The sequence below is a fragment of the Crocodylus siamensis genome, chromosome 12 (assembly GCF_052110815.1).
Source record: "Crocodylus siamensis isolate JL-2025a chromosome 12, ASM5211081v1, whole genome shotgun sequence".
In the NCBI taxonomy this organism is placed as follows: Eukaryota; Metazoa; Chordata; order Crocodylia; family Crocodylidae; genus Crocodylus; species Crocodylus siamensis.
Window position 1 is genome coordinate 21846078 of NC_143406.1, and position 23362 is coordinate 21869439.

A 23362-nucleotide genomic window follows, 5' to 3' on the forward strand; every position below is an offset into this window, starting at 1 on the left:
TTCAGCAGGGACAGCTCAATCAAGATTCCATCTGCTACCAGCACCACCTCTGGACTGCCCTTCTACCCCAAGAAGGGGCTGGAGCTGCTGCCCAGCTTTGGCATCAGTGATCCAGGCGCAGGGGTGGTGATGTCTAGCAGCAGCTTCTGCCTGGCCATTGGGAAAAAGCGGGACCTGGTGGTGGGTGTGGCCACCTCCCACTTGCTACTGCCAGGGCCTTCTTGCTGTGGCCACCTGGAGTCCATGCCGGGGTTGCGTTGCTACTCCTCCCCACTGCCATCAGCACCACCTCTGGGCCACCCTGGATTTTTAGGCTCAGCAGGGACGCCCCAGCAGTGGTGAGGGGAAGGCAGCTGCACCTACCACCAGGTCCCACTATTTTCCAGCACCCAGCATAGAGTGACCATTGGTCCTGTTTTATACTGGGCCATCCTGTTTTTAAACCCTTTGTCCCCTGTCCATTCTTGAATAAGACATGGACTGTACATAGTTTTTCAGTTCATTGGTCAGAATGCATATCAATCATTTGTCCTCAGGATTCTACTGGTGGTGCGCAGCCAGGAGAAGCAGGGTTCTGAGCCAGTAAGGGAGGATGGTGGAGGATCCCAGAGGCTAGTTCCTCTGCACCTGTGCAAGGAGCTGTGGCTGCAGTTCATGTGCCACCACAGCGAGAGCCAGGGCACTGTTGCATGCCTCAGCTCCCTGACCCTGGGCTGGGCATGTGTTGGGTGGGCCTGGGCCCCACAGGCAGCTAAACTACAAACCCCTTCCCCCCCCCCCCCCCCGCCCCCACTGCTTTGGTATAAGGTAATGGCTTTGAGAGCAAGCGGGCAGAGCACTGAATTTGTATCTGCTGAAAGGCAGGTGGGACTGAAAAGAGGCTCTTGCCACTTTCTTTGCACCCACAGAGCAACCTGGTGAGTCCCTGGGATGCCCTGCTCAGCAGGGAGGAAGAGCTTTGGCAGAGGGGCCTCTTGGCTCCCAGGCAGCTCATTAAGCCATTATTTCTCCTCGGTTCCAGGCAAACCTGCCTGTTTCCTGGGAGGAAAGGAAGGTCCTGCTGGACAGCTGGCTGTACTGCCACAGGTATCCAGTGCCCATTGACCCCACTCAGCCCAGCTCTGACCAGAATGTGCCCAGGGCAGACTCCTTGGTGCCCAGTGTCTGTGCTGAATGCAGATGGAGGGAGGCGAGGTCCCTGGGCATCGTGTGCCCCTGGCTCCCAAGCACGGAGCTGGGCTGGAGTGAGACCAGATCCTGGTGGGGGGAGGGGATGCCCATGCCTAATACCTGCTATGCCATGTTTGTTCTCTCAAGACTGGATTATCTGGGGAGAACAGTACAGCTGTGGAATACATGAAAAACCATGATGCAGGGGGAGCAAGCCAAGGCTCCCTGCTGGCTGAACTCCAGAGGTTCACAAACATGCTGCCAAACCTAGCACCTGCTCTCCCTCACTTCACAGGGCACCACACGTTCATTGACCAAATAGCAGTCTTTTTGTGATGGCTTCACCCTTTGCTGCTGATTGGCCAAGGAGGCTAGTGGTCCCACCAGTCACCAAGGGCATGTCCTATAATCTGGGGATCCACCAGTGGCCACACTAGCACAGCAGCAGCTTCTGCATGGCCACAACCCTGGCTCACCCCACATGGGGGTCAGGGTCCCTGCAGTGCCTATTCCAGACCCGCCCACCCCAAGCCACAATGAGCAGCACTGGCCAGGCATAAGTTACTGCTGGATGCAGGGAAAAAGCAGGACCTGGAGATGGGCACAGCTGCCTTCCCCTTGCCCCCGCCAGGCCATTCTCGATACCACCACCTGGAGCCCGCAGCTCCTCCCTGCTGTCCCTTACCCCCTGCAGATGCAGGCAGTGAGAAGGGCCTGGCAGCAGCGCAGGGGAGCGAGCTGCACCTGCCGCCAATCCTGCAGCCAGCAGCACCTTCTGCCCACCTGCTGCTGCTGCTGCTTATCATGGCCAGGCCAACCCCTGAAGATGGCTAAAGACTACATCTATGGATTCAAGGCGTAGGGTAAAAACAGGTCTATGTTCTGGTATTTTATTTTGTTTGTTTAGCCTTATACCTCTGACTGCATCTCAACACACAGCTACTGGTTTCTAATGTTTGTTTTGTTTCTATAATAAAACTAGCCAATTGCCCATCAGGAACGATGGGAGGGAGGGGAGTGGGCAGGGATGGAGCACCGCCACCACCTCCTGACCGGAATGCTCCTGGAGCACTCTGATTGGTTGTTTCAGTCAGCATTGTGATTGACTGCCAACACAACCAATCAAAGTGTGAATAAAGTGTTATGGACAGACAGACAAACTAGGGCTTTTTTATATTAGAATCTTTTGCTCTTTGTTCCCATACTACTTGCCTGTGGAAAGAGTGACTTCTGGCAGGCAACAGTCCAGGTCAACCATCTCCCTGGAGAGGAAGATTTATAATTCCTTCTTTCATAACCCAAAGGTGAGGGCCACTTGGGACTGGCACAAATCCCTCACTGCAGCTGCAGAGTCCAGCTACGAGGGCAGAGGATCTCAGATGCTGAGATAGGGAACTAGCTCAGGGGAACCTCAGGTCTGTTCCTTGGGGTGAGGGGCAGCACAGTGGAGAGAAAAATCAGGGCTAAGGGTGCCCCTCACTTACAGATTTGTGATGGAGGCTTCTGCCAGCTTTTAACTTGGAACAGTGCCAGCGTTAGGAGGAGTAGGCAGGCCAGAAGCATCACAGCCACAAGTTCTTCAACAAAAGCAAAAATCAAAACACCTGTACTTTTTTTTTTTTTCCAGGGGGGGGGGGTTCTAATAAACTAGCAAGTTAGACTTTATTAATTCAATAGCCAATTGCCCAGGGGGGGCAGGGGGACTTGCACTGCCTTCCCCTCCAGCCAGCACCCTGTGCAGCCACCACCTCCAGGGAGCAGGGCCAGGGGTGGGGGTGGCCCTGGAGGTGGCAGTGGCATGTGGTGCTGGCTGAGGGGAACACAAGGGACAGTGGGGCAAGCTTCCCGTCCCCCCCACGACGCTGGCCTCATCCCCCCACTCTGTCACTGCCGCCTCCAGGGAGCAGGGCTGGGGCGGGGTAAGGCCTGCAGCACTAGCCTCACCCCCCCACTCCATCCCCTCTGGCTGTGCCATCGTGGTAGTGATCTGCTGTGTCACTGCCACCTCCTCCTTTCCAGAACACTCTTGGAGCACTCAGCATTGTGACTGACTTCTAAGACAACCAATCAGAGTGCAAATAAAGCATTATGGACAGACAGACTAAGGCTTTTATTATATTAGAATACTGCATGAGGGAACATTATTGGTTTAGAGAAACTGCAGTAGGCTTGTTTCCTCATGCCCAATCTCCTCCTCCTTTTTTTTTTTGTTTAACTGGGGGTAGAGGGAGGGAGGTAGGGGTGTGCGTGTGCGTGGGTGTGTACACACTGCAGTGTATTGTCAAAGTGCTTACAGAACACTCTTGTATTTTTTTCCTCAGTATTATTTACAGCACCTTAGATTTACACATTAAATATTTACATTGCTTCATACTCTTGCATTTCTGTCTGCTTGATTTAATAGATTTCATAGACATTCGGACTGGAAGGGACCCCAAGGATCATTGAGTTCCAGGGGCAGAAAGTCAGCAGGGATCATAGGATCCCAGCAAGATAAACATCCAAATGTGTCTTGAAGGCATTCAAAATGGGTGCTTGAACCACCTCCATCAGCAGTCTATTCCAAACCTTCGGGCTCAGACAGTTTCTCCCTTATGACCAGCCTGAATCGGCCACAGCGGAGTTTATGACCATTCGATCTTGTCATCCCTTTGGGTGCTCTGGTGACCAGACCTTCCCTCAGATCCTGATGAGCACCCTTGATAACTTATAGGCGGCCACCAGATCACCCCTGAGCCTGCACTTTTCCAGGCTAAAGAGTCCCACAGCTCTCAGCTTCTCATCATAAGGTTTGTTTTCCTGACCTCTGATCATGCGTATAGTTCTCCTCTGCACCCTCTCAAGCTTCTCCACATCCTTTTTGAATTGCAGAGCCCAAAACTGGACGCAGTACTCCAGCTGCAGCCTCACGAAGGCCGAGTACAATGGGAGAATGACATCCCAGGATTTGCATGAGAAGCACTCTGGATGCAAGCCAGCGTTTTGCTCGCTTTATTAGCTGCAGCATCACATTGAAGGCTCATGTTCATCTTGTGGTCAATCATGACCCACAAGTCCCTTTCATCCGTAGCGCTAACCAGCATAGCACTGCCGAGCCTATAAGCATGCTGCAGGTTTTTCCTCCCAAGGTGGAGAACCTTGCATTTTTTGGTGTTAAACACCATCAGGTTCTTATCCGCCCATTTCATGAGCCTGTCAAGATCTGTCTGGATCACCCTCCTGTCCTCGGGTGTGAATGCTTTACCCCAGAGTTTGGTGTCATCAGCGAACTTGGCCAGTCCACTTCTGACACCAATGTCTACATCACTGATGAAGATGTTAAAAAGTATAGGCCCGGGGACAGAGCCTTGAAGGACCGCACTGGTCACAGCGCACCACAACGATCGACTTAGTCAAGCAGGCTAGTGGTGGGAAGGGGTTAACTCCTTGCTTGCTCGGAGGAGGCCGCTGCCTGGTGCCGGGCGGGGTCAAGCCCCGCCCAGGCCCCTACTTGGCCCAGCCCCCCAGGGAGCCCCCCAGGGAGCCCTGCGAACAGGCTGCATAAACAGGCGCTCGAGTTAGTGCGGAGTTCGCGCAGGGGAGGGGGCGGGAGGGCACGAGACCCTGCCTGCGACCCCCCAGAGTAGTCAGCCCCAGCCGTAGCCAGCCTACCAGAGGCATGACACGGATGGGCACGCACCGCACCCCGAGGGTCCCCTCGGGCTCTGCGGCCCCCACACCGGGCACCTCAGAGACGGCCACCCAGACGGAGCCCATGGTTCTGGGCTCCACGCAGACGGAGCCCCTGGCTCTTGGCTGCGGGGGCTGCCTGTCCCTTTTTCAGGCTCTGGGGCCCGGGAGCATGGCCACCTCCCCTTGCGGGGTCTGCTCCCTACTGGGGTCTCTGGCGCGCCAGCTGGAGGAGCTCCAGGCCACAGTCCAGAGACTGCGTGCCATCAGGGACTGCAAGCAGGAGATAGACTCCTACTGCCAGGCCCTTCTCCCCCGGGAGCCGCAGGGGAGAGCTCCGTCTCCCTCCACGACTAAGGAGGACTCTGGGACCTCCCGCTCTGCCCAGTCAGGGGCATGGACCAAGGTGGTCAAGGGCCCAAAGGCTCGCCGCACCAAGGGCCCTCCCTCGCCGGAGCTTAGCAACAGATTCGCACCTCTTGCAGCCCCAGCAGACTGCTCAGTTGCCGGCTCCCGCAGGCAACCCAGGCTCGACCGCAGCTACTGGCCCCGCTCTCCCCAAGACAAAGCAAAAGGTGTTTGTTGTGGGAGACTCCATCCTGTGGGGGACTGAGGGGGCAATCTTCCCGGGGGCCCGCATCCGAGACATTGCGGAGAGGATCCCGCAGCTCCTCCGGCCCACAGACCACTACCCCATGCTCCTTATTCACGTGGGCACCAATGACACGGCTCGGAGCACCCCCAGCCAGGTCATGAGGCGCTACAGGGAGTTGGGAGTGGGGCTTAGGGGTCTGGGAGCTCAGGTGGTGTTTTCATCAATCCTCCCAGTCTCGGGCTATGGGCTGAGGAGGGAGAGGAGGATCCACGCAGTGAACCAAAGACTGCGGAGCTGGTGTCATCGGGAAGGCTTTGGCTTCCATGACCACAGCCCACTCTTTGGCGAGAGAGGCAGCGAGCTGCTGGGAAGAGATGGCCTCTACCTCTCTCCCCTGGGGAGGAGGCTCTTCTCAGCCAGGCTGGCTGACCTGCTCCACCGGGCTTTAAACTAAGCCCGCTGGGGGATGGGGGGACTACTGCCACTGCTGGCCCACTGAGCAACCCTTGCAAAGCCAGCAGACCAAGGCACTTAAGGGAGCCCACCCCTGCCCCAGCCCTGGCACAATCTGTGGGCAAGGCAAGAGCCCCCAAGGGCACACTTGCCTGCCTGTACACTAATGCCAGGAGCCTGGGCAACAAGCAGGACAAGCTCGTCCTCCTGCTCAGTGCAAAGAAATACGATGTCATTGGGATAACAGAGATCTGGTTGGACTCCACCCATGACTGGACCACAGGTATAGAGGGCTATACCCTGTACAGGAGGGATCGCGTTGACAAAAGGGGCGGGGGTGTAGCTTTCTATGTGAAGGAAAGCTACATGTCCCTGCAAGCTGATGTTGGCGACTGGCATGGACAGCTAGAGACCCTCTGGGTAAAAATTCGTGGGGAATACGGCACAGGGGACACAACAGTGGGAGTCTACTACAGACCTCCCACTCAAAGTCCTGAGCTTGACCAGGAGTTCGCCCGGGAGCTGACTGAGGCCAGGACCTTGGTTGTCATGGGTGACTTCAATTACCCGGACATCTCGTGGGAGGATCACTCAGCAAAATCCAAGCGGTCGCAAAGCTTTCTCTCGTGCGTGGATGACCTCTACCTGACTCAAGAAGTCTATGGGCCAACGAGAGGCAAAGCGCTGCTCGACCTGGTACTGGCTATGAGGGACGACCTAATCGGCGACCTAGTGATCGATGGGAAGCTGGGTGACAGCGACCACGAGCTGATCACCTTCACCATCCGCCGTAAAGCTGGCAGGTCAGTCAGCAACACAGAAGTCCTTGACTTCAGGAAAGCTGACTTTGATAAGCTCAAGAGGCTAGTCGGTCAGGCCCTCAGGGACCATGACCCCAGGGAGATGGGAGTTCAAGAAGAGTGGCTGCTTCTCAAGGAAGCCATCCTCAGTGCACAAGCTAAATCTATTCCAACACGGAGGAAAGGCAGCAAGAAGGCACAGCAGCCCTCCTGGCTCTCCAGGGACCTAGCAGACCTCCTGTGGCTTAAAAGGAAAGCCTACAAAGGATGGAGGATGGGATTCACCTCCAAGGAGGATTACTCCACACTGGTCCGGTCCTGCAGGGACCAAACCAGGAAAGCCAAGGCTGCAACTGAACTCCAACTAGCTTCAGGCATCAAGGACAACACAAAGTCCTTTTTCAGATATGCGGGAAGCTGGAGGAAAAGCAAGGGCAACGTTGGACCCCTGCTAAACCAGATGGGGCAACTGGCAACTGATGCCCAGGAAAAAGCCAACCTATTAAATAGGTACTTTGCGTCAGTCTTTCATCAGTCACATGGGATGCCCATGCCTGCTATGGGACAGGGAAATCTGGGTGATGGGGATCCCCTACCCTCCATAAATGCTGACCTCGTGAAGGAACACCTTGAGAAGCTGGATACCTTCAAGTCAGCTGGCCCTGACAACCTGCACCCCAGGGTACTCAAGGAGCTGGCGAGCGTCATAGCCCAGCCCCTGGCACGGATCTTTGAAAACTCCTGGCGCTCTGGTGTAGTGCCCGAAGACTGGAAGAAGGCCAATGTGGTGCTGATCTTCAAGAAAGGGAGGAGAGTGGATCTGGCTAACTACAGGCCCATTAGCCTGACTTCTATCCTGGGGAAGATCTTAGAAAAGTTTATTAAGGAGGCCATCCTTGATGGACTGGCCCAGGCTAACATCCTAAGGGATAGCCAGCACGGGTTTGTTGCGGGTAGGTCTTGTTTGACCAATCTCATTTCCTTCTATGACCAGGTGACCTATCACCTGGATCAGGGAGAAGAGATTGATGTCATATATCTTGACTTCAAAAAAGCTTTTGATCTGGTATCCCATGATCACCTCTTGGCCAAACTGGCCGGTTGTGGCCTTGGCTCCACCACGATCCGCTGGCTGGGAAATTGGCTCTGTGGTCGGACCCAGAGGGTTGTAATTGATGGCAGTCACTCATCGTGGTGCCCTGTGACCAGTGGGGTCCCTCAAGGCTCTGTCCTGGGACCCATACTGTTCAACATCTTCATTAACGATGTGGACATTGAAGTCAGGGGCGGACTGGCCAAGTTCGCCGATGACACCAAACTTTGGGGTAAAGCATCCACGCCAGAAGATAGGCGGGTGATCCAGGCTGACCTGGACAAGCTCAGCAAATGGGCAGACGAGAACCTCATGGTGTTTAACACCGAAAAATGCAAGGTTCTCCACCTTGGGAGGAAAAACCTGCAGCACCCTTATAGCCTCGGCAGTGCTACGTTGGTTAGCACTACAGAAGAAAGAGACTTGGGGGTCATCATTGACCACAAGATGAACATGAGCCTGCAGTGCGATGCTGCAGCTAGTAAAGCGACCAAAACGCGGGCTTGCATCCATAGATACTTCTCGAGCAAATCCCGGGATGTCATTCTCCCCTTGTACTCGGCCTTGGTGAGGCCGCAGCTGGAGTACTGCGTCCAGTTTTGGGCTCCACAATTCAAAAAGGATGTGGAGAAGCTTGAGAGAGTCCAGAGGAGAGCCACGCGCATGATCAGAGGTCAGGAAAACAGATCTTACGATGATAGGCTGAGAGACATGGGACTCTTTAGCCTGGAAAAGCGTAGGCTCAGGGGTGATCTGATGGCCACCTATAAGTTTATCAGGGGTGACCACCAGGATCTGGGGGAACGTTTGTTCACCAGAGTTCCCCAAGGGATGACGAGGTCGAACGGTCACAAACTCCTGCAAGACCGTTTTAGGCTGGACAGAAGGAAGAATTTCTTTACTGTCCGAGCCCCCAAGGTCTGGAACAGTCTGCCATCGGAGGTGGTTCAAGCACCTACATTGAACACCTTCAAGAGTAAATTGGATGCTTATCTTGCTGGGATCCTATGACCCCAGCTGACTTCCTGCCCTTTGGGCGGGGGCTGGACTCGATCTCCCGAGGTCCCTTCCAGCCCTAATGTCTATGAAATCTATGAAATGAAATCTATGAAACCACCCTCTGGGTCCTACCGTGGAGCCAATTCCCCAGCCAGTGGATCGTGATGAGATCAAGGCCGCAGTTACCCAGTTTTGCCAAGAGGTGATCGTGGGACACCAGATCGAAGGCTTTTTTGAAGTCAAGATATATGACATCAATCTCTTCCCCCTTGTCCAGGTGATAGGTCACCTGGTCGTAAAAAGAAATGAGATTGGTCAAGCAAGACCTACCCACAACAAATCCGAGCTGGGTATCCCTCAGGATATCGCCATTATCTAGTCTGTTAAGGATGGCTTCTTTGATAATCTTTTCCAAAACCTTCCCCAGGATAGAGGTCAGACTGATGGGCCTGTAGTCTGCCGGATCTACTTTCCTCCCGTACTTGAAGATAGGCATGACATTGGCCTTCTCCCAAACTTCAGGCACTTCACCAGAGCACAAGGAGTTCTCAAAGATCTGTGCTGGAGCTGAGTTATGATACTTGCCAGTTCCTTGAGTACCCTTGGGTGTAAACCGTCAGGGCCAGCTGACTTGAAGGTATTCAGCCTCTCAAGGTGTTCCTTCATGAGGTCAGAATTGATGGAGGGTAAGGAATCTCCCTCATCTGGGCATCCCTGTCCTACAGTGGGCAGGGACATCCCACGGGACTGGTGGAAAACTGACTCAAAGTACCCATTTAGCAAGTTCGCTTTTTCCTGGGCATCAGTTGTCCCATCTGGTTTAGCAGGGATCCAACGTTGCCCTTGCTTTTCCTCTTGCTCCCCACATATTTAAAAAAGGACTTTTTATTGTCCTTGATATTTGTAGCTAGCTGGAGTTCCATTGCAGCCTTGGCTTTCCTGGTTCACTCTCTGCAGGCCTGGACCACAGCAAAGTATTCCTCCTTGGTGGCGGTTCCAGTCCTCCATCCTTTGTAGGTCTTCCTTTTAAGATGCAGGAGGTCCGCTAGTTCCCTGGAGAGCCAAGGGGGCTGCTGTGCCCTTCTGCTGCCTTTCCTCCAAGACAGGATAGACTTAGCTTGCACATCCAGGATTGTTCCCTTGAGGAGCAACCACTCATCCTCAACTCCCCTCCCCTTTGGGTTGTGGTCCTTTAGGGCCTCACTGACAAGCCTCCTGAGCTTGTCAAAGTCAGCTTTCCTGAAGTCGAGGACTTCTGTATTACTGACTGACTTGCCAGCCTTACACTGGATGTTGAAGGTGACCAGCTCGTGGTTACTGTCACCAAGCTTCACCTTCGATCATAAGGTCGCTGATTAGGTCATCCCCGGTTGCCAGTACCAGGTCAAACAGCGCTTTACCTCTCCTCAGCCCATAGACTTCCTGTGTCAAGTAGAGGTCATCCATGCACGAGAAAAAGCTATCCGACTGCGTGGATTTGGCTGAGCGTTCCTCCCATGAAATGTTTGGGTAATTGAAGTCTCGCATGACAACCATACACCCGGAGCGTGCGGTCTCAGTCAATTCCCTGGTAAACTCCTGGTCAAGGTCTTGACCCTGGGTAGGGGGTCTGTAATAGACTCCCACCATAGTATCCCGTGTCATGTTCACCACGGCCTTTAACCCAGAGGGTCTCAAGTCGTCCACCATGGGTACCAATGTCAGCTTGCAGGGATGCATAGCTTTCCTTGGCATAGAGAGTACACCAGCGCCCCTTCTGTCCACTCGATCCCTCCTGTACAGGTTATAGCCATCTATATCTGTGGCCCAGTTATGGGTGGAGTCCCACCAGGTCTCCATTATCCCAATGACATCATAGTTATTTGTGTTTAGCAGGAGGACAAGTTCTTCCTGTTTATTCCCCAAGCTCCTGGCACTCATACATAGGCATGCAAGTGTCCCCTTGGGGGCCCTAACCTTGCCTACAGTACATTCCAGGGCTGGGGCAGGGATGGGCTCCCTTAAGTGCCTTGGCCTGCTGGCTTTGCAAGGGTTGCTCAGCGGGCCAGCAGTGGCAGTAGTCCCCCCATCCCACGGCGGGCTTAGTTTAAAGCCCGGTGGAGCAGGTCAGCCAGTCTGGCTGAGAAGAGCCTCCTCCCCAGTGGAGAGAGGTGGAGGCCATCCCTTCCCAGCAGCTCACTGCCTCTCTCACCAAAGAGCAGAGTGTGGTCATGGAAGCCAAAGCCTTCCCGATGACACCAGCACCCCGGTCTTTGGTTCACTACCTGGATCCTTCTCTCCCTCCTCAGCCCATAGCCCAAGAATGGGAGGATCGAAGAAAATACCACCTGTGCCCCCAGACCATTTACCTTTGCTCCCAAATCTCCCTGTAGTGCTTCATGACCCAGCTGGGAGTGCTCCAAGCCATGTCATTGGTGCCCACATGGATAAGGAGCATGGGATAGTGGTCAGTGGGCTGAAGGAATTTAGGGATCTTCTCCACAATATCTCGGATGCAGACCCCTGGGAAGCAGCAGACTTCCTGTGCTAAGGGGTCGGGGTGGCAGATTACCCCCTCAGTCCCCCTCAGGATGGAGTCTCCCACAACAAACACTCTGCATTTTGTCTTGGGGAAAGCTGGGGCTTGTGTTGCCTGAGGTAGCTGGTGACTTAGCAGGCTCTGCTGGGGCTGCAAGAGGTTCATACCTGTTGCAAAGCTCCAGCGGGGAGGGGACCTCGCTGCGGTGGGCCTTAGGGCCCTTGACCACCTTGGTCCAACCCCTGGGCTGGACAGTAAGGGAGGTCCCCGAGTCTTCCCTTGTCCTGGAGGGAGACCATGGTCTACCCTCCGCCTCCCGGGGGAGAAGGGCCTGGCAGTAGGGGTCTATCTCCTGCTCACAGTCTCTGATGGCACGCAGTCTCTGGACTGCGGCCTGGAGCTCCTCCAGAGACCCCAAAAGGGAGCAGACCCCACAAGGGGAGGTGGCTATGCTTCTGGGCCCCAGAGCCTAAAAAGCGACAGGCAGCCCCCGCAGCCAAGAGCCAGGGGCTCCATCTGCATGGAGCCTGGAACCATGGGGTCTGTCTGGGTGGCGGTCTCCAAGGTGCATGGAAAAATAGAACAGTTTTATTTGCCACCAGCTTCACATTTGGGGTGTTCGTGCACTGGTAGACTGCTGCAATGTCTGGACTGGACAACAGAATTTTCAAATGAACTCTTTCATTTATCCTGAGCTTTGCAAAAGTTTATCCCCTTCCAAAGCTAAAATGGAATCCTGCCCTATTGACTAATTATAGTACAAACATGACCTAAAAGTATAACATTAGCTGCTGATATTTAGAATGAGATGCAGCCATACAAGGACCTGTTAAGAAAAATGTTGAGTAAGAATAAGCGTAAGAATTAGCCATCTCTTACCAAATGAAAAAGCAATAAATATGTATTTAAATGGTCAAGTAGATTTAAAAAAAGATAAGCTGCTCTCTTGATTATGCTAAGTAGATGAGAGAAAACTCACCTCCCCTTTGAAATAACCATAGATTCATAGATGGTGGGTCAGAAGGGACCTTGTAGATCTTCTAGTCTGACCCCCTGCACTGGGCAGGAGAAAAAACTGGGCTCATATGACCCCCGCCAGGTAAACATCAAGCCTCCTCTTAAAGACCCCCAAGGTAGGAGCCAGCACCGCTTCCCTTGGAAGTTGGTTCCAGATCCTAGCCATCCTGACTGAAGTAGTGCCTTCTACTGTCTAATCTAAACCTAGTCTCTAACAACTTATGGCCGTTATTCCTTGTCACAAGTGTTTCAAGCCGGTCAGTGAGCTTTTATTTGAAAAATGGTCTGGTTTAACTGCACTTTGGATATGTTAGATCAATTATTTCAGCTGGAGGGCCACTTAATGAGTTTTGGTGAGCTGTTGAGGACCACAAGGGTAGTCCTGCCCCTTCACAGGTGGCCCTGCCCGCTGGTCACCATCTTGGGACTGGAAGTCCTGGCCCTGACCATTCCTAACAAAAGTCCCTCCCCTTGCCTCCTAAAGTACTTCTTGGGGGGTGGGAGGGGAGTTCCCATTTGGAACCAGAAAAACAAACAAACAAAATTTATGTACTGAAAATCAAACATCTACTACAACATATTTTAATTTTATTTCAAAAAATATTTTGTTCCCAGTGTACATGCATTTGCCTAGTGTATATAGAGGTGATTACACAATAGCTTAAAATAAAAGTCCTACTCCTGTATATTGCATGTGTGGGGGGGATTTGGGGGATGGGGGATAGGGGGTAGGGGAGGGTGCGATTGTGTGTCGGTATCAGGTGCATGGGTGTGTGGATATGGTGGGGTGTACACATGGGGGGCCCCCACATGCTTCCCCCTATGGTACACAGCCCTCACCGCTGCTGGCAGTGGGCCCTTGGGGTGCTCATGGCCCACGCAGGCAGAGCCCCTAGACAGTTCTGGGAGCTGCACATGGTGGCAGGAAGCAGGTCCAGGCCAACCCGGTTCCATAATCCGGGGCTCCCTATAGCTCATGTGCAGCCAGAGCCACGTGTTGCAGAGGAGGCAAGGGGGGGCAGAGAGGAGGGAAGCAGGGCTGGAGAGAAGCTCTGCATAATGGAGTCAGTGGCCTGGTGCCACTCCTTGCCACCACAAGCAGCTCCCAGGACTGCACCATGAAGGAGGGAATGGGATGGCCAAGCTGGGCTCCCTGCCACTTCTGGCCAGGGTGGATTTGATTTAAATGAAATAAATATACATCACAACTTAAATCACTGGTCAGGAAGCCTTAATTTAATCATTGTTTTCTACAAAAAGTGCATTCTTGTGGATAGGTGTTCCCTTTCAGCCATACCATTCCCTCACTAGATCTTAAATCAGTGGAGAGGCTATACTCAGAAACTTGTCCCCACGACTTCTGGAATATTCTGCTCAAATGTTTCTCTTCTGTTTCTACTGCCCCTTCCTCCTTCCATTTATCTCCAGACTCCTCCTCCTTGCCCAGAGCTCCTCCACCCACAAGCCTCTATTCACTTAACTTCTTGAAACTTTGCACTTTTAGAGAGAGGTGAGGGCTTGACTGTGTCCACAAAGTTGCAGAAAGACAACAGGGTTAATGGGTAGGTAATCAGGTCTGTTATCTCTCATCTTCATATACCACTGTTAGAAAGGATCTTATTGCTGGAGACACAAATTCACAGTCTGAGAACTGAAACTAAGCATCACAGAGATGCTTCATGGGATCTTCTAAACCAGTGGTCTCCAACCTTCTTAATTACGAGATCACTTTTTGAATTAAAGTCCAACCCAGGATCTACCACACACCACCCCCTGGCCCAACCCAGGAGGTCAGTCGTGGGGAGGTAAGTGGCATGCAGATTGAGGCAGAGGTAGAAAAAATTATTTGGGGGGGGCGGGGGCGGGGGCTGAGAGCAGTAGATCCTGGGTTGGACTTTAATTCAGAAAGGTAAGTCTGTGGGGAAAAGGGGCAGGGGGAGGGGAAAGCGCCATTGGGGGTGGGAGCAGCAGATCAAGGCCCCAGCGGTGAGGAAGGGAGTGGGGCACAGGCAAGAACATGGGCTGGGGTGAGTGGGGCCCCAGCCGGGCCAGATGATGGGACAGGCAGAGGCCTAGGAAGCATGTGTTTCCCCTGTTCTGTACAAGGAGCAGAGGCAGTTGCCACTGCATGCTGGGCTTTGAGCCCTGCTGCCCTGAGGGCTGCGAGATGCCACACACACCACCGAGCAAACAGGGGGCATGGGGCTGCTGCAGCATGGAGCAAAGGCCAGCACACAGTGGCAGCAGCAGCCGCCTCAACCCCACACAGATTGGGGGGCACATGCCCCTCAGGCCTCTGTCTCACCACCCGGCCCAGCCAGGGCTCCACTCATCCCAGCCCCTGCTCCTGCCTGTGCCCCACTCCCTCCCTCACCACTGGGGTCTCAATCTGTCCCCCTGCCCTCCACAGCAGGGAGGGAGGGAGGGAGCGGTGCTGGGACAGGGGCAGGCCCTGCACAGCCATGGTGGGGTGCAGGACGGAGGTGTTAGTGGCTTGTCCAGGGGGTGCCTAAGGCAGGGAGGGGGAGGGCACACCACATGAGGGCTGTGTGCCCGGGATCTGCACGCAGGGGGACAGTGGGCTGCCACTGCAGGCTGGAACTGGGGGGCAGTGCCAGGCTCTTCCCAACAGAGGGGCTGGGCTGTACTCAGAGTGGGCAGTGGCAATGCTGGGAGTGGGGCTTGGGGAGCTATGGCAAATTTTCGGGTGACTGCAGCACCCTGTCCCCCCTCCCCCCTAGCTCCCCTCCCAGCACCATCACCCACCCTGAGTGCAGCCCAGACCAGCTGCCCCAGGAAGAGCCCAGTTCTGCTCCCCAGCCCCAGCCTATAGCAGCAGACTCACGTGCAGATCCGGGGGCACAGGTCCTTCATGGTGCATGCCCCCCACCTCCTCACAACCCCCAGACAGATCCACTTGCAGCTCTGTCCTGCGCCCTGCCCTGGCTGTTCAGTGCCTGCCCCTGTCCCAGCCCCATTCCCTCCCTCACCACTGCTACAGCCGCCCACACTGTCCTGTGTTTGGCATGTCTCCCCCTGATCTGTGCATGTGGCAGAGACAGTTGCTGCTTCACACTGAGTTTGCACCTCGAGCCCTGCTGCAGCTGGCCTGGGAGTGGCCAAACACCACATGTGTCCCACTGCTGAGGTGAGCCTTGCTCCCTGCCCACCCAGCATTGGGGTACACATGGCGTTGCACCACTCCCAGGGCAGTTATGGTGGGGCTCAGGGCTCAAAGCACAGAGTGCAGCAGCTGCCTACACACTGTGCACAGATTGGGACAGCATGTGCCCCCCAGGCCTCCACCAGGGTGTACACAGTGGCAGGAGACCCTTGTGCCCCTAGACGAGCCACCAAGGCTCTGATCCTCCCACCATCCGGCTTCACCAAGGCCCCACTCACCTCAGCCCCTGCTCTATTATATTAGATTTTTTTTTAAAGCATCTTAACAAAAAAAAGTTTAAAAATATAATTAAATGAAAAATCTGATTTAAATTAAAAAAAAATCACTGACTTTTATCCACCCTGCTTTCAGCAGAGTCCTGGGAGCTGCACGTGGCAGCACTGAGTGGGAAGGCAACCAGCTCTATTGCGTGGGGCTGCAGCAGAGGCAGCAGCAGCTCTGTTCAAAACCTGTGTTCCAGCCAGGGCCAGGACCCTCCTACACAAAGGTGGGAGTGAAGCCTGCTGCCCTGGCAAGAGTGGGTGGGGTTCTGCTGACTGGGCCAGATGCGATCAATTGGTGGGCTCCCACACACAAGCCAGATGAAATCATTTGGTGGGCCAGATCTGGCCCATGGCCTCTATTTTGCCTGCCCCTGTGTTAGATACAGGAATGACATTTTTAAATGTCTGTATTTACGGTAGCACCTAGAAGTCTAAACTAAGATCAAGGTTTCTGCACCAGGCATTGTATAGACAACCTAAACTACCAAAACAAAGAGTAGCAAAAAGGAACCATTACTTTTCCCATAACACAGCTAGGGAACAGAAGCCCAGAAAGAGATGAAGTGACTTGCCTACAGTCACTCAGAGAGTCTGTAGCAGAGTCACACACTGAACCCAGGTCTCCTGACCCCCACCTACTCCACCCCCTAACACACACACACACACACACACACCCTTCCTCTCAGAATGACATCTAAGTTTAAAAGCACACTTAAATGAGATTTTGCCCCTTAACACAGGTGTTTAAGGCTTGTTACTGATATGTTCTAAATTCAGAGCCTTTGTTTGTGCTATAATATAAGAAAGATCACTTGGTGCAGGTAAATGAGGCACACCCTCATAGACAGAAGCAGCCCCTCTCTATCAGGAGCTTGCAAGAAAAGAACACTGAAAAAGCATCTTGCTTACCATCCCCTTCATCCACAACAGCTTGAATAACCACAGGGAACACACCACGATCCAAGTCAAAATTCAGCTGAGGGGAAAAGAGAAGAGGAGTTAGACAATTAGAGGAAAGGTCCATATTATAATAGTCTATGAAAGATTTAAATTAAGGTTCATGTTTGGAAGCTGACTTCAGAGAGCAGTAACAGAGAACTTTGACTCCTGAAAGCTGTTGCCAAAACTTGCTATTTGGTGGCTCAGTGCCACACTGTTTTAGGAGACAGGTTTCCACAGCAGAGAGGAGACATTTTAGTGGGGCAGTAAAGGTGAGAAATTCCCTTGCTGTGAGCATTAGCTGTACTTGTGCAGATGAAATCCTTCGTTCTCCTGAGGTAATAATCCTTGTTTTCAATGAACATTATAACTTCATAGAAAATGGGGAAAGCTTAAAATTCAGGCCCTCTTTTCAGGGGAGACTAAACAAACTGAATGCAGTCTACATATTAAAGCTATGATGATTAAGCCAGAAACAGCATACTTCTTCTATATCTTTAATATGTAGGCTGCATTCAGTTTGTTTAGTCTCCTTTGAAAAGAGGACCTGCATTTTAAGCTTTCCCCATTTCCTATGAAGTTATAATGTTCATTGAAAACAAGGATTAATATCATGATTAAGCCAGAAACTCAGCATACTAAAGGACCACATCAATGTATTGTTACTTCCCATCCACTCACATATACAAAGCTACTACTGTGCGATTTGCAACAGAACAACATTTCTAGAAAATCACTACTGCCATTAGTTTTGCCCTGGAATATTATAACTTCCCTAACTGCAGTGCTAAAGATTGTTTCCCATTATTTACGTAACTGCAGTTCTAGTAACAGTCTACAGGCAGCCCTTGGACTTACAACACAATTGGTTCCTGAAAACCAGGAAGTCTTAAGTTGAAACGTCATAACTTGGAACCAATTTTCTCATAAGAAACAATGTTATAAATGGGGGATTGGTTCCCGAACCAAGGCCTGATACCCCATTTTCACCAAAAATACTCATCTACAATAGACAGAGTACAAAATTCTGGGGTAATATAGCTACATTAATGTATTTATATCGTAAATAGCAATCATATTGATTTGGAAGGACTTCTTTGAGGTGACTTTGCTAGACTTTTTGAAAGGCTCTTGGTTGAACTTTGTGGAGGGTTCTTGCCTGGACTCTTCTCAGGAGTCCTGGCTGCAAGTTTTTCTGGAGTCTTGTCTGCTTTCTTAAAGAAAGTGTCCAAGCAAGTTTGGATAGATGTTCTCCAGGGAAATGAGCGACACAGTGAACTTGTTTGCTGGCATGGTGTTGCATCAGATCAAGCACTGTGAAGTTTAAACTGACATCATAAAGTTGAAACAGAGCATCAATTTATAAAGGTTGTAACGGCAAAACATTGTAACTTGATATGCTGTAAGTCAAGGACTGCCTGTTTTGCATTTTAAAGCATGTTCTTTTACATGTCAATTAGAAATTGTCTATGCCACAAGACACACCAACACATTACATGAAGTCCTTGAAGTTGGAGGAGCATAAAGAATATAGGTAGAACTGCAAGCTGGCATAAAAATTCTCCAGTAATTCAAAGTCACCCTGAAACACCTAGCACCAATTTTCATCTCTTAGCATTCTGTAGGCAGCAGGTCAGGAACATGAATTTCAAAATAACACCTGAGAATAACAATTTAAAATTTCACTGAAGGGTGAGTAAAATGGGCCCAATTTTTTCCTAAGCCTACACTTTTTACAGCATTTTAAAACCATCCATATGCTTATACATTACAGAATATAGATCCTTCATGTTTTGGCATCTGCCAGGAGAGGAAACAGTTCAGAATTTAATTTCTGCAGTCTTCTTAAACAATTCTAATTGTGCCACTGCCTCAAGGGTGTGCGCCACAAGGTGGCAAGAACAGAGTAGTCTGTTTCTGAACCCTAATTTAATTTGAAGGCAGATTTGAGAAACCAGCCACGTTCTTTCTTTTGGACTCCTAATGAGCAAGAACACTTAAACAATGCAATGTTTAGAAGGGCACCCTGAAGGACTACAGACTTAGTGCAATCTTAAAAAGTATGCTGTCTAGATCAACCAGAAATGAACCCTCCAAGACTTGACCTGCCTTCTCACTGAATTTTTACAACTGACATTTTATCAACTGATAAATCAATTTCACACACTTCCAAAGAGACAAGGATTCTTTCAACAGATGCACAATTGATCTGTTAGCTACATCAGCGAGGCTCACTGATGTCAGGGAAAGAGTTTTGTACAGCAGAACTTCCACCTGGCAGGGCCATGAGGAGAGATCTGCCCATGATCTCACAGATTCCCCAGTCCATCCATCATTAGTGTTCTGAGAAGACAGAAGGGAAGTCTAACTACAAACACCTGCAGCTATGTGGGGGGGGGGGAGGGGAAGGATACACAATTAGCAGCTAAGAAAGCTCCTGAAGCAACATTCTCAGTCAACAGAAAAAGGATATTTCTAAGGAAAACAAACAAGAAAAGAAAATTCCTTGTAAATTTACCTTTAGATGTCATTTAAAAAGTAGATGACTGTTTTCTTTGTAGTGCACATTTAAGCCATCAGGCCAGCTGCACATTCTAGGCAAGAAGGCTCTACCCATGTACACCCCACATATAGGCAATTTGAATTTACTGAGTGACTTTGCCTCCAAAAAGAAGGGTGAAAGGGCTGTTACAGGCACTATGCTCTTTCAAAAGCCACCTCCAGCAGCTGACTGCTATTAGCTGCCTCATTATTACAGCTGTTTATTGTGTAAGACGAGGAAGTGAGCCTTTGGGTCTCCCTGACTAATGAAAAGCAGTTTTATGCATGAGTGTACACACACACACACACACTGCACATGTGTGCGTACGCATGCACGCACACACTTTGAACTTTAGGAATGGAAATGTTCCAAGGTAGTGAGCTAACATGAAAGCTAGGAGGAGAGGGGTCTGTTGATTCAGATTAAAAGGCCTGAAAATAATAAATAATACAGGCTGGGGAAAGATTTTGACAGGTTCATGAGCTCTGATTAACCCACAGCATTAAGTTAAACAAGCAGCTATTTTTTACTAGAGGTTAAAAGTAGATTTGAACTGCTCTCCTAACCCACCTCAACTGCAAACCTTGCAATTCGAAGACCTCTAATTTCATGGGAATTAAACCATCTGTACAGTACCACAAGACTGTATCTCTTTAAAGATCATTTCAGACAGAAGAACGCTGCATGCTATAAGCTCTATCATAGGGATTCTTATCTCTTCTTTTCCAGAACTGGCTGACATGGCATGCAGCGTCACAAAAGGCTTTCCAGCCTGTCACATACTGGTCTTCAGAGAAGGTTGACAAAGGAAGGCGATGTCACTTTCTTTAACTGTATTCTACTAACTCCAACCAGATACACATTGATTTAAGATGGACCTTTACACTACCCTAGAACAATGAACTCTGTGAAATACAGTAAAAGTGAGAGTAAACAATGTTCTGTTATGGTCGGGCATATCAGTCTTAGCTTACACAGCAGCACTCACCTGGCTGCAATTTGGGGATCGTTTAAATTGTTAGGCACTGCAGTAAATTTGTTCAAGGAAACCATAGACAAATGCATGCATTATAGAAAGGAAAACACCTACAGGACACACTCTACACTCCATACTCAAGAAAACAATTCAATAATACAATAGTAACTATGAGATCAATAAGAAGTGGGTCTGCCCAATACACACAAGTTTGGCCTCATTTTTAAATAATTTCACAGATTAACAAGAAACCAATGAAGCACTAAAATTATGAAACTGCTGTATACCTACATTCTGCCAATTACAAAATGCGTGGGGCAGAAACTGCTCTTTCTTCTCAGACATTTAAGAAGGGATCATATATGTTTCAATCTTTACAAAAAAAACCTCACTGTTAGTTGAGCTGATCCTTCCCATAGTCATTTATGAGTAGCCTGGCTTAGATCTACAATATCTACACAAAATACTTAAAAAACTTGTGGAAGGGGATGTCAACATTCTGATCTGGGATCTCATACAAGATATTTAATCCATTCCTCAGAACACCATGGAATTACAAAACCTCCAATTCCATTTTATTTTTAACATAATTATGTCTAAGTTTTGAGGTGAGCTAAATACTGAGAAACTACTGCAACATGGTTGTTCAACTTCTAAGCTGCAGGTGTAACCCCCACAATTGACATGTGTTAAATGGTCTCATGAGTGCCTGCTGCACAGGATGAGAGGCTGTTAAAGCTCAACTATACAACCCAGCTCTTTAGGTTGTAGTGATGCATGCTGGCAACTCTGGAGGTCCTCAGCTCATGCCCTGATGTGAGCCAACAGGGTGGCTGCCACAGTTCTAAACCTTCAGCGCAAAATCTCTAGCAGAGGAAGTGAGTAAATTAAACCAAATTTAATTGTCAAACATAGATCAAAGGGGCTTCATCACAGTTGCTATATTCCTTCTCAGTCTCCGTTTATTAAAAGCTTCAAACCTCCGTTCACAGAATTCCAAGTGTGTTGATCCAAAAGGGCCACAAAACCCATAAACTTTATTAAAAATTCAGGTTCTGCCTGATGCAGTCTGTCAGACCTGGCATCCATAGTTCTCACTCAAAGAATGCAACTCCAGCAGGGCATTTCAAAGTCATTAGAAAACAATGAATAAATAAATGGGACCCGTTGTTCAACATTAACAAGTATTGATTCCAGAGTAACTTTGCCAAGATAACCTGGCATGTCCAATAGAGAGCTACAAAGATGCAGCACTGGGATTTCATCAACTGCCTGGCAGACAGTCCATCATAGAAGAGCACTTTTAGAAAGGCACTTAATGAGGGAGCTCACAGCACTGCAGCAAGATAAAGGGAATCAGTAGGAGTGTGCAAAACAGGATGTATTTGATTTGGATTTGGCCCGAATAGGGGGACAGTGATTCAATTCGTTGATCCAGATCACTGTCCTGATTTGATTCGGCCGAATCTGAAGTCGATGCCAATACAGAGAATTGGCAATTCGGCCACAGACACAGCCTTAAATGTTTTTTCTACATACCTCGAGGTACCAGGTGCGGCTCATAAACGCTGTGATGATGGGGCGGATGAAGTGTCCCCCAGGAGCATGAAAGTACTTCCGGTCCACTTCTGAGTGCATGGGGGACTGCCTGCACTCCCCCCGGCCCTGCGATCTGCCACGGGGGGACCACCCAGACCCAGGAGGCACTAGTGGCCAAGTGGGAGGGCAGGAGAGGGTCCCCTGCATGCTCTTTAGAGGACCCAGAAGTGAACTGGAAGTGCTTCTGGTCCACTTCCGGGTCCACCACTGAGCATGCCAGGGACCCCCTCACGCTCCTATGGGATGCTCCATCCACCCCAGCATCTCAGCATTCACGAACTGGCTGGTACCTTGAGGTATACAGAAAACACATTTAAAGCTGTCTATGTCAGAATCATCGAATCTCTCCGAATCAATTCAGAGGGGTCTGATTCAATTAGGAGAGATTAAAGGGTCTCCTGATTTGATTTGGATTCAGAGATTCGGCTGCCAAATCGGACCAAATCTCCACCAAATTGAATCAACAACCAAAGCTTTGCACAGGCCTAGGAATCAGCACAGTTAGAGAACACAGATGAAGCAAGATGCCTGTTTCGAACTCAAGCCAACCAAATAAATAGATCCAATAAATGGGGGAAGGGTAGGAACAGGGAAATAACACAATAGGCTTCCTAAAAAGGACATTAAGTAAGAGAAGGAAGACTGAGCAGCACAAGAAGCAGAAGCTGTTCGTATCCCAGAGGCCAGTGTGAAAATAGCTCCAGAAGCAAGAACTGGAGAAGGAAATTGAACAGAAAGGAATTAAAGAGTAAGAAAAGAGCGGAGAAGGAAATGATGGCAGAGATGCAGGCACTTATCGCATAGAAGGTGAGGACTAGCAAAGTAAACTTCATGTGTAAGAGGAAGGAAGCAAAGAATGAAAGTGGCTCATAGCCAGAAGACAGGAAGCTCTCCAGTAAAAGGAGGCACTTTGGGCATGCCAGATACCAAAATATATTGGCTATTAATAAAATAACACTGAAATCAAGGCTTACACAGTCAGATGGACAGCCTCCATTTGGGAACTGGCAGCCTGGAATCAAGTTTATTTTTGCAGACAGATACTCCCCAAACATGGGGTGAGGACAAAACTGATGACTATTAACTTAAACACAGCAAACATCATTCTCTAGAACTTGACTACTCTTGTCTCAGTGGTCCACGGACCTTGCTGCCATTGGAGAAAGAAGTTGTTACTAAAGGACACTGGTCCCTTGCTAAGAGGGACAAAGCTTTCAGGGCACAGATTTTATTGCAATGGACACAATGCAAATGGAGATCCAGGTTTTTCCACCTTCCTCTTACACCTGTTTGTGAAAAAGTAAAATTATTAGATGCTTATCTTTCCAGTTAGAGTGAGGAAGACCCCTATAGAACCTGGAGTGAAAAGACTTCCCCTTGTCACTTTGTGACCTGCAAGTACCCCAATCCTATCCTATCATTTCAGCATAATACCTGGCCTACAAGATAGGAGAAAACAGCTCAAATGCATCTGCTCTACAGCATAAGAAGGCTTCAAAATTACATTGCTACAGCAGAAGTACTGGCCAAAATGAGCCAGCAAGC

General features: G+C 50.3%; 1 protein-coding gene across 9 annotated transcripts in view; it reads right to left on the reverse strand.

Annotated features, from left to right (window-relative positions):
* Positions 1–23362, reverse strand: part of MGRN1 (mahogunin ring finger 1) — a 154678-nt gene that overhangs the window by 47952 nt on the left and 83364 nt on the right. For all 9 annotated transcript variants that reach the window (XR_016438640.1, XR_016438639.1, XM_090023432.1 and 6 more), the window contains exon 6: positions 16671–16737. Coding sequence is in view for 7 of the 9 variants with exons in the window: in XM_090023432.1 (XP_089879558.1) it covers positions 16671–16737 (67 nt within the window). In the remaining 2 variants the exon portion in view is untranslated. The remainder of the gene's footprint in view (positions 1–16670; positions 16738–23362) is intronic.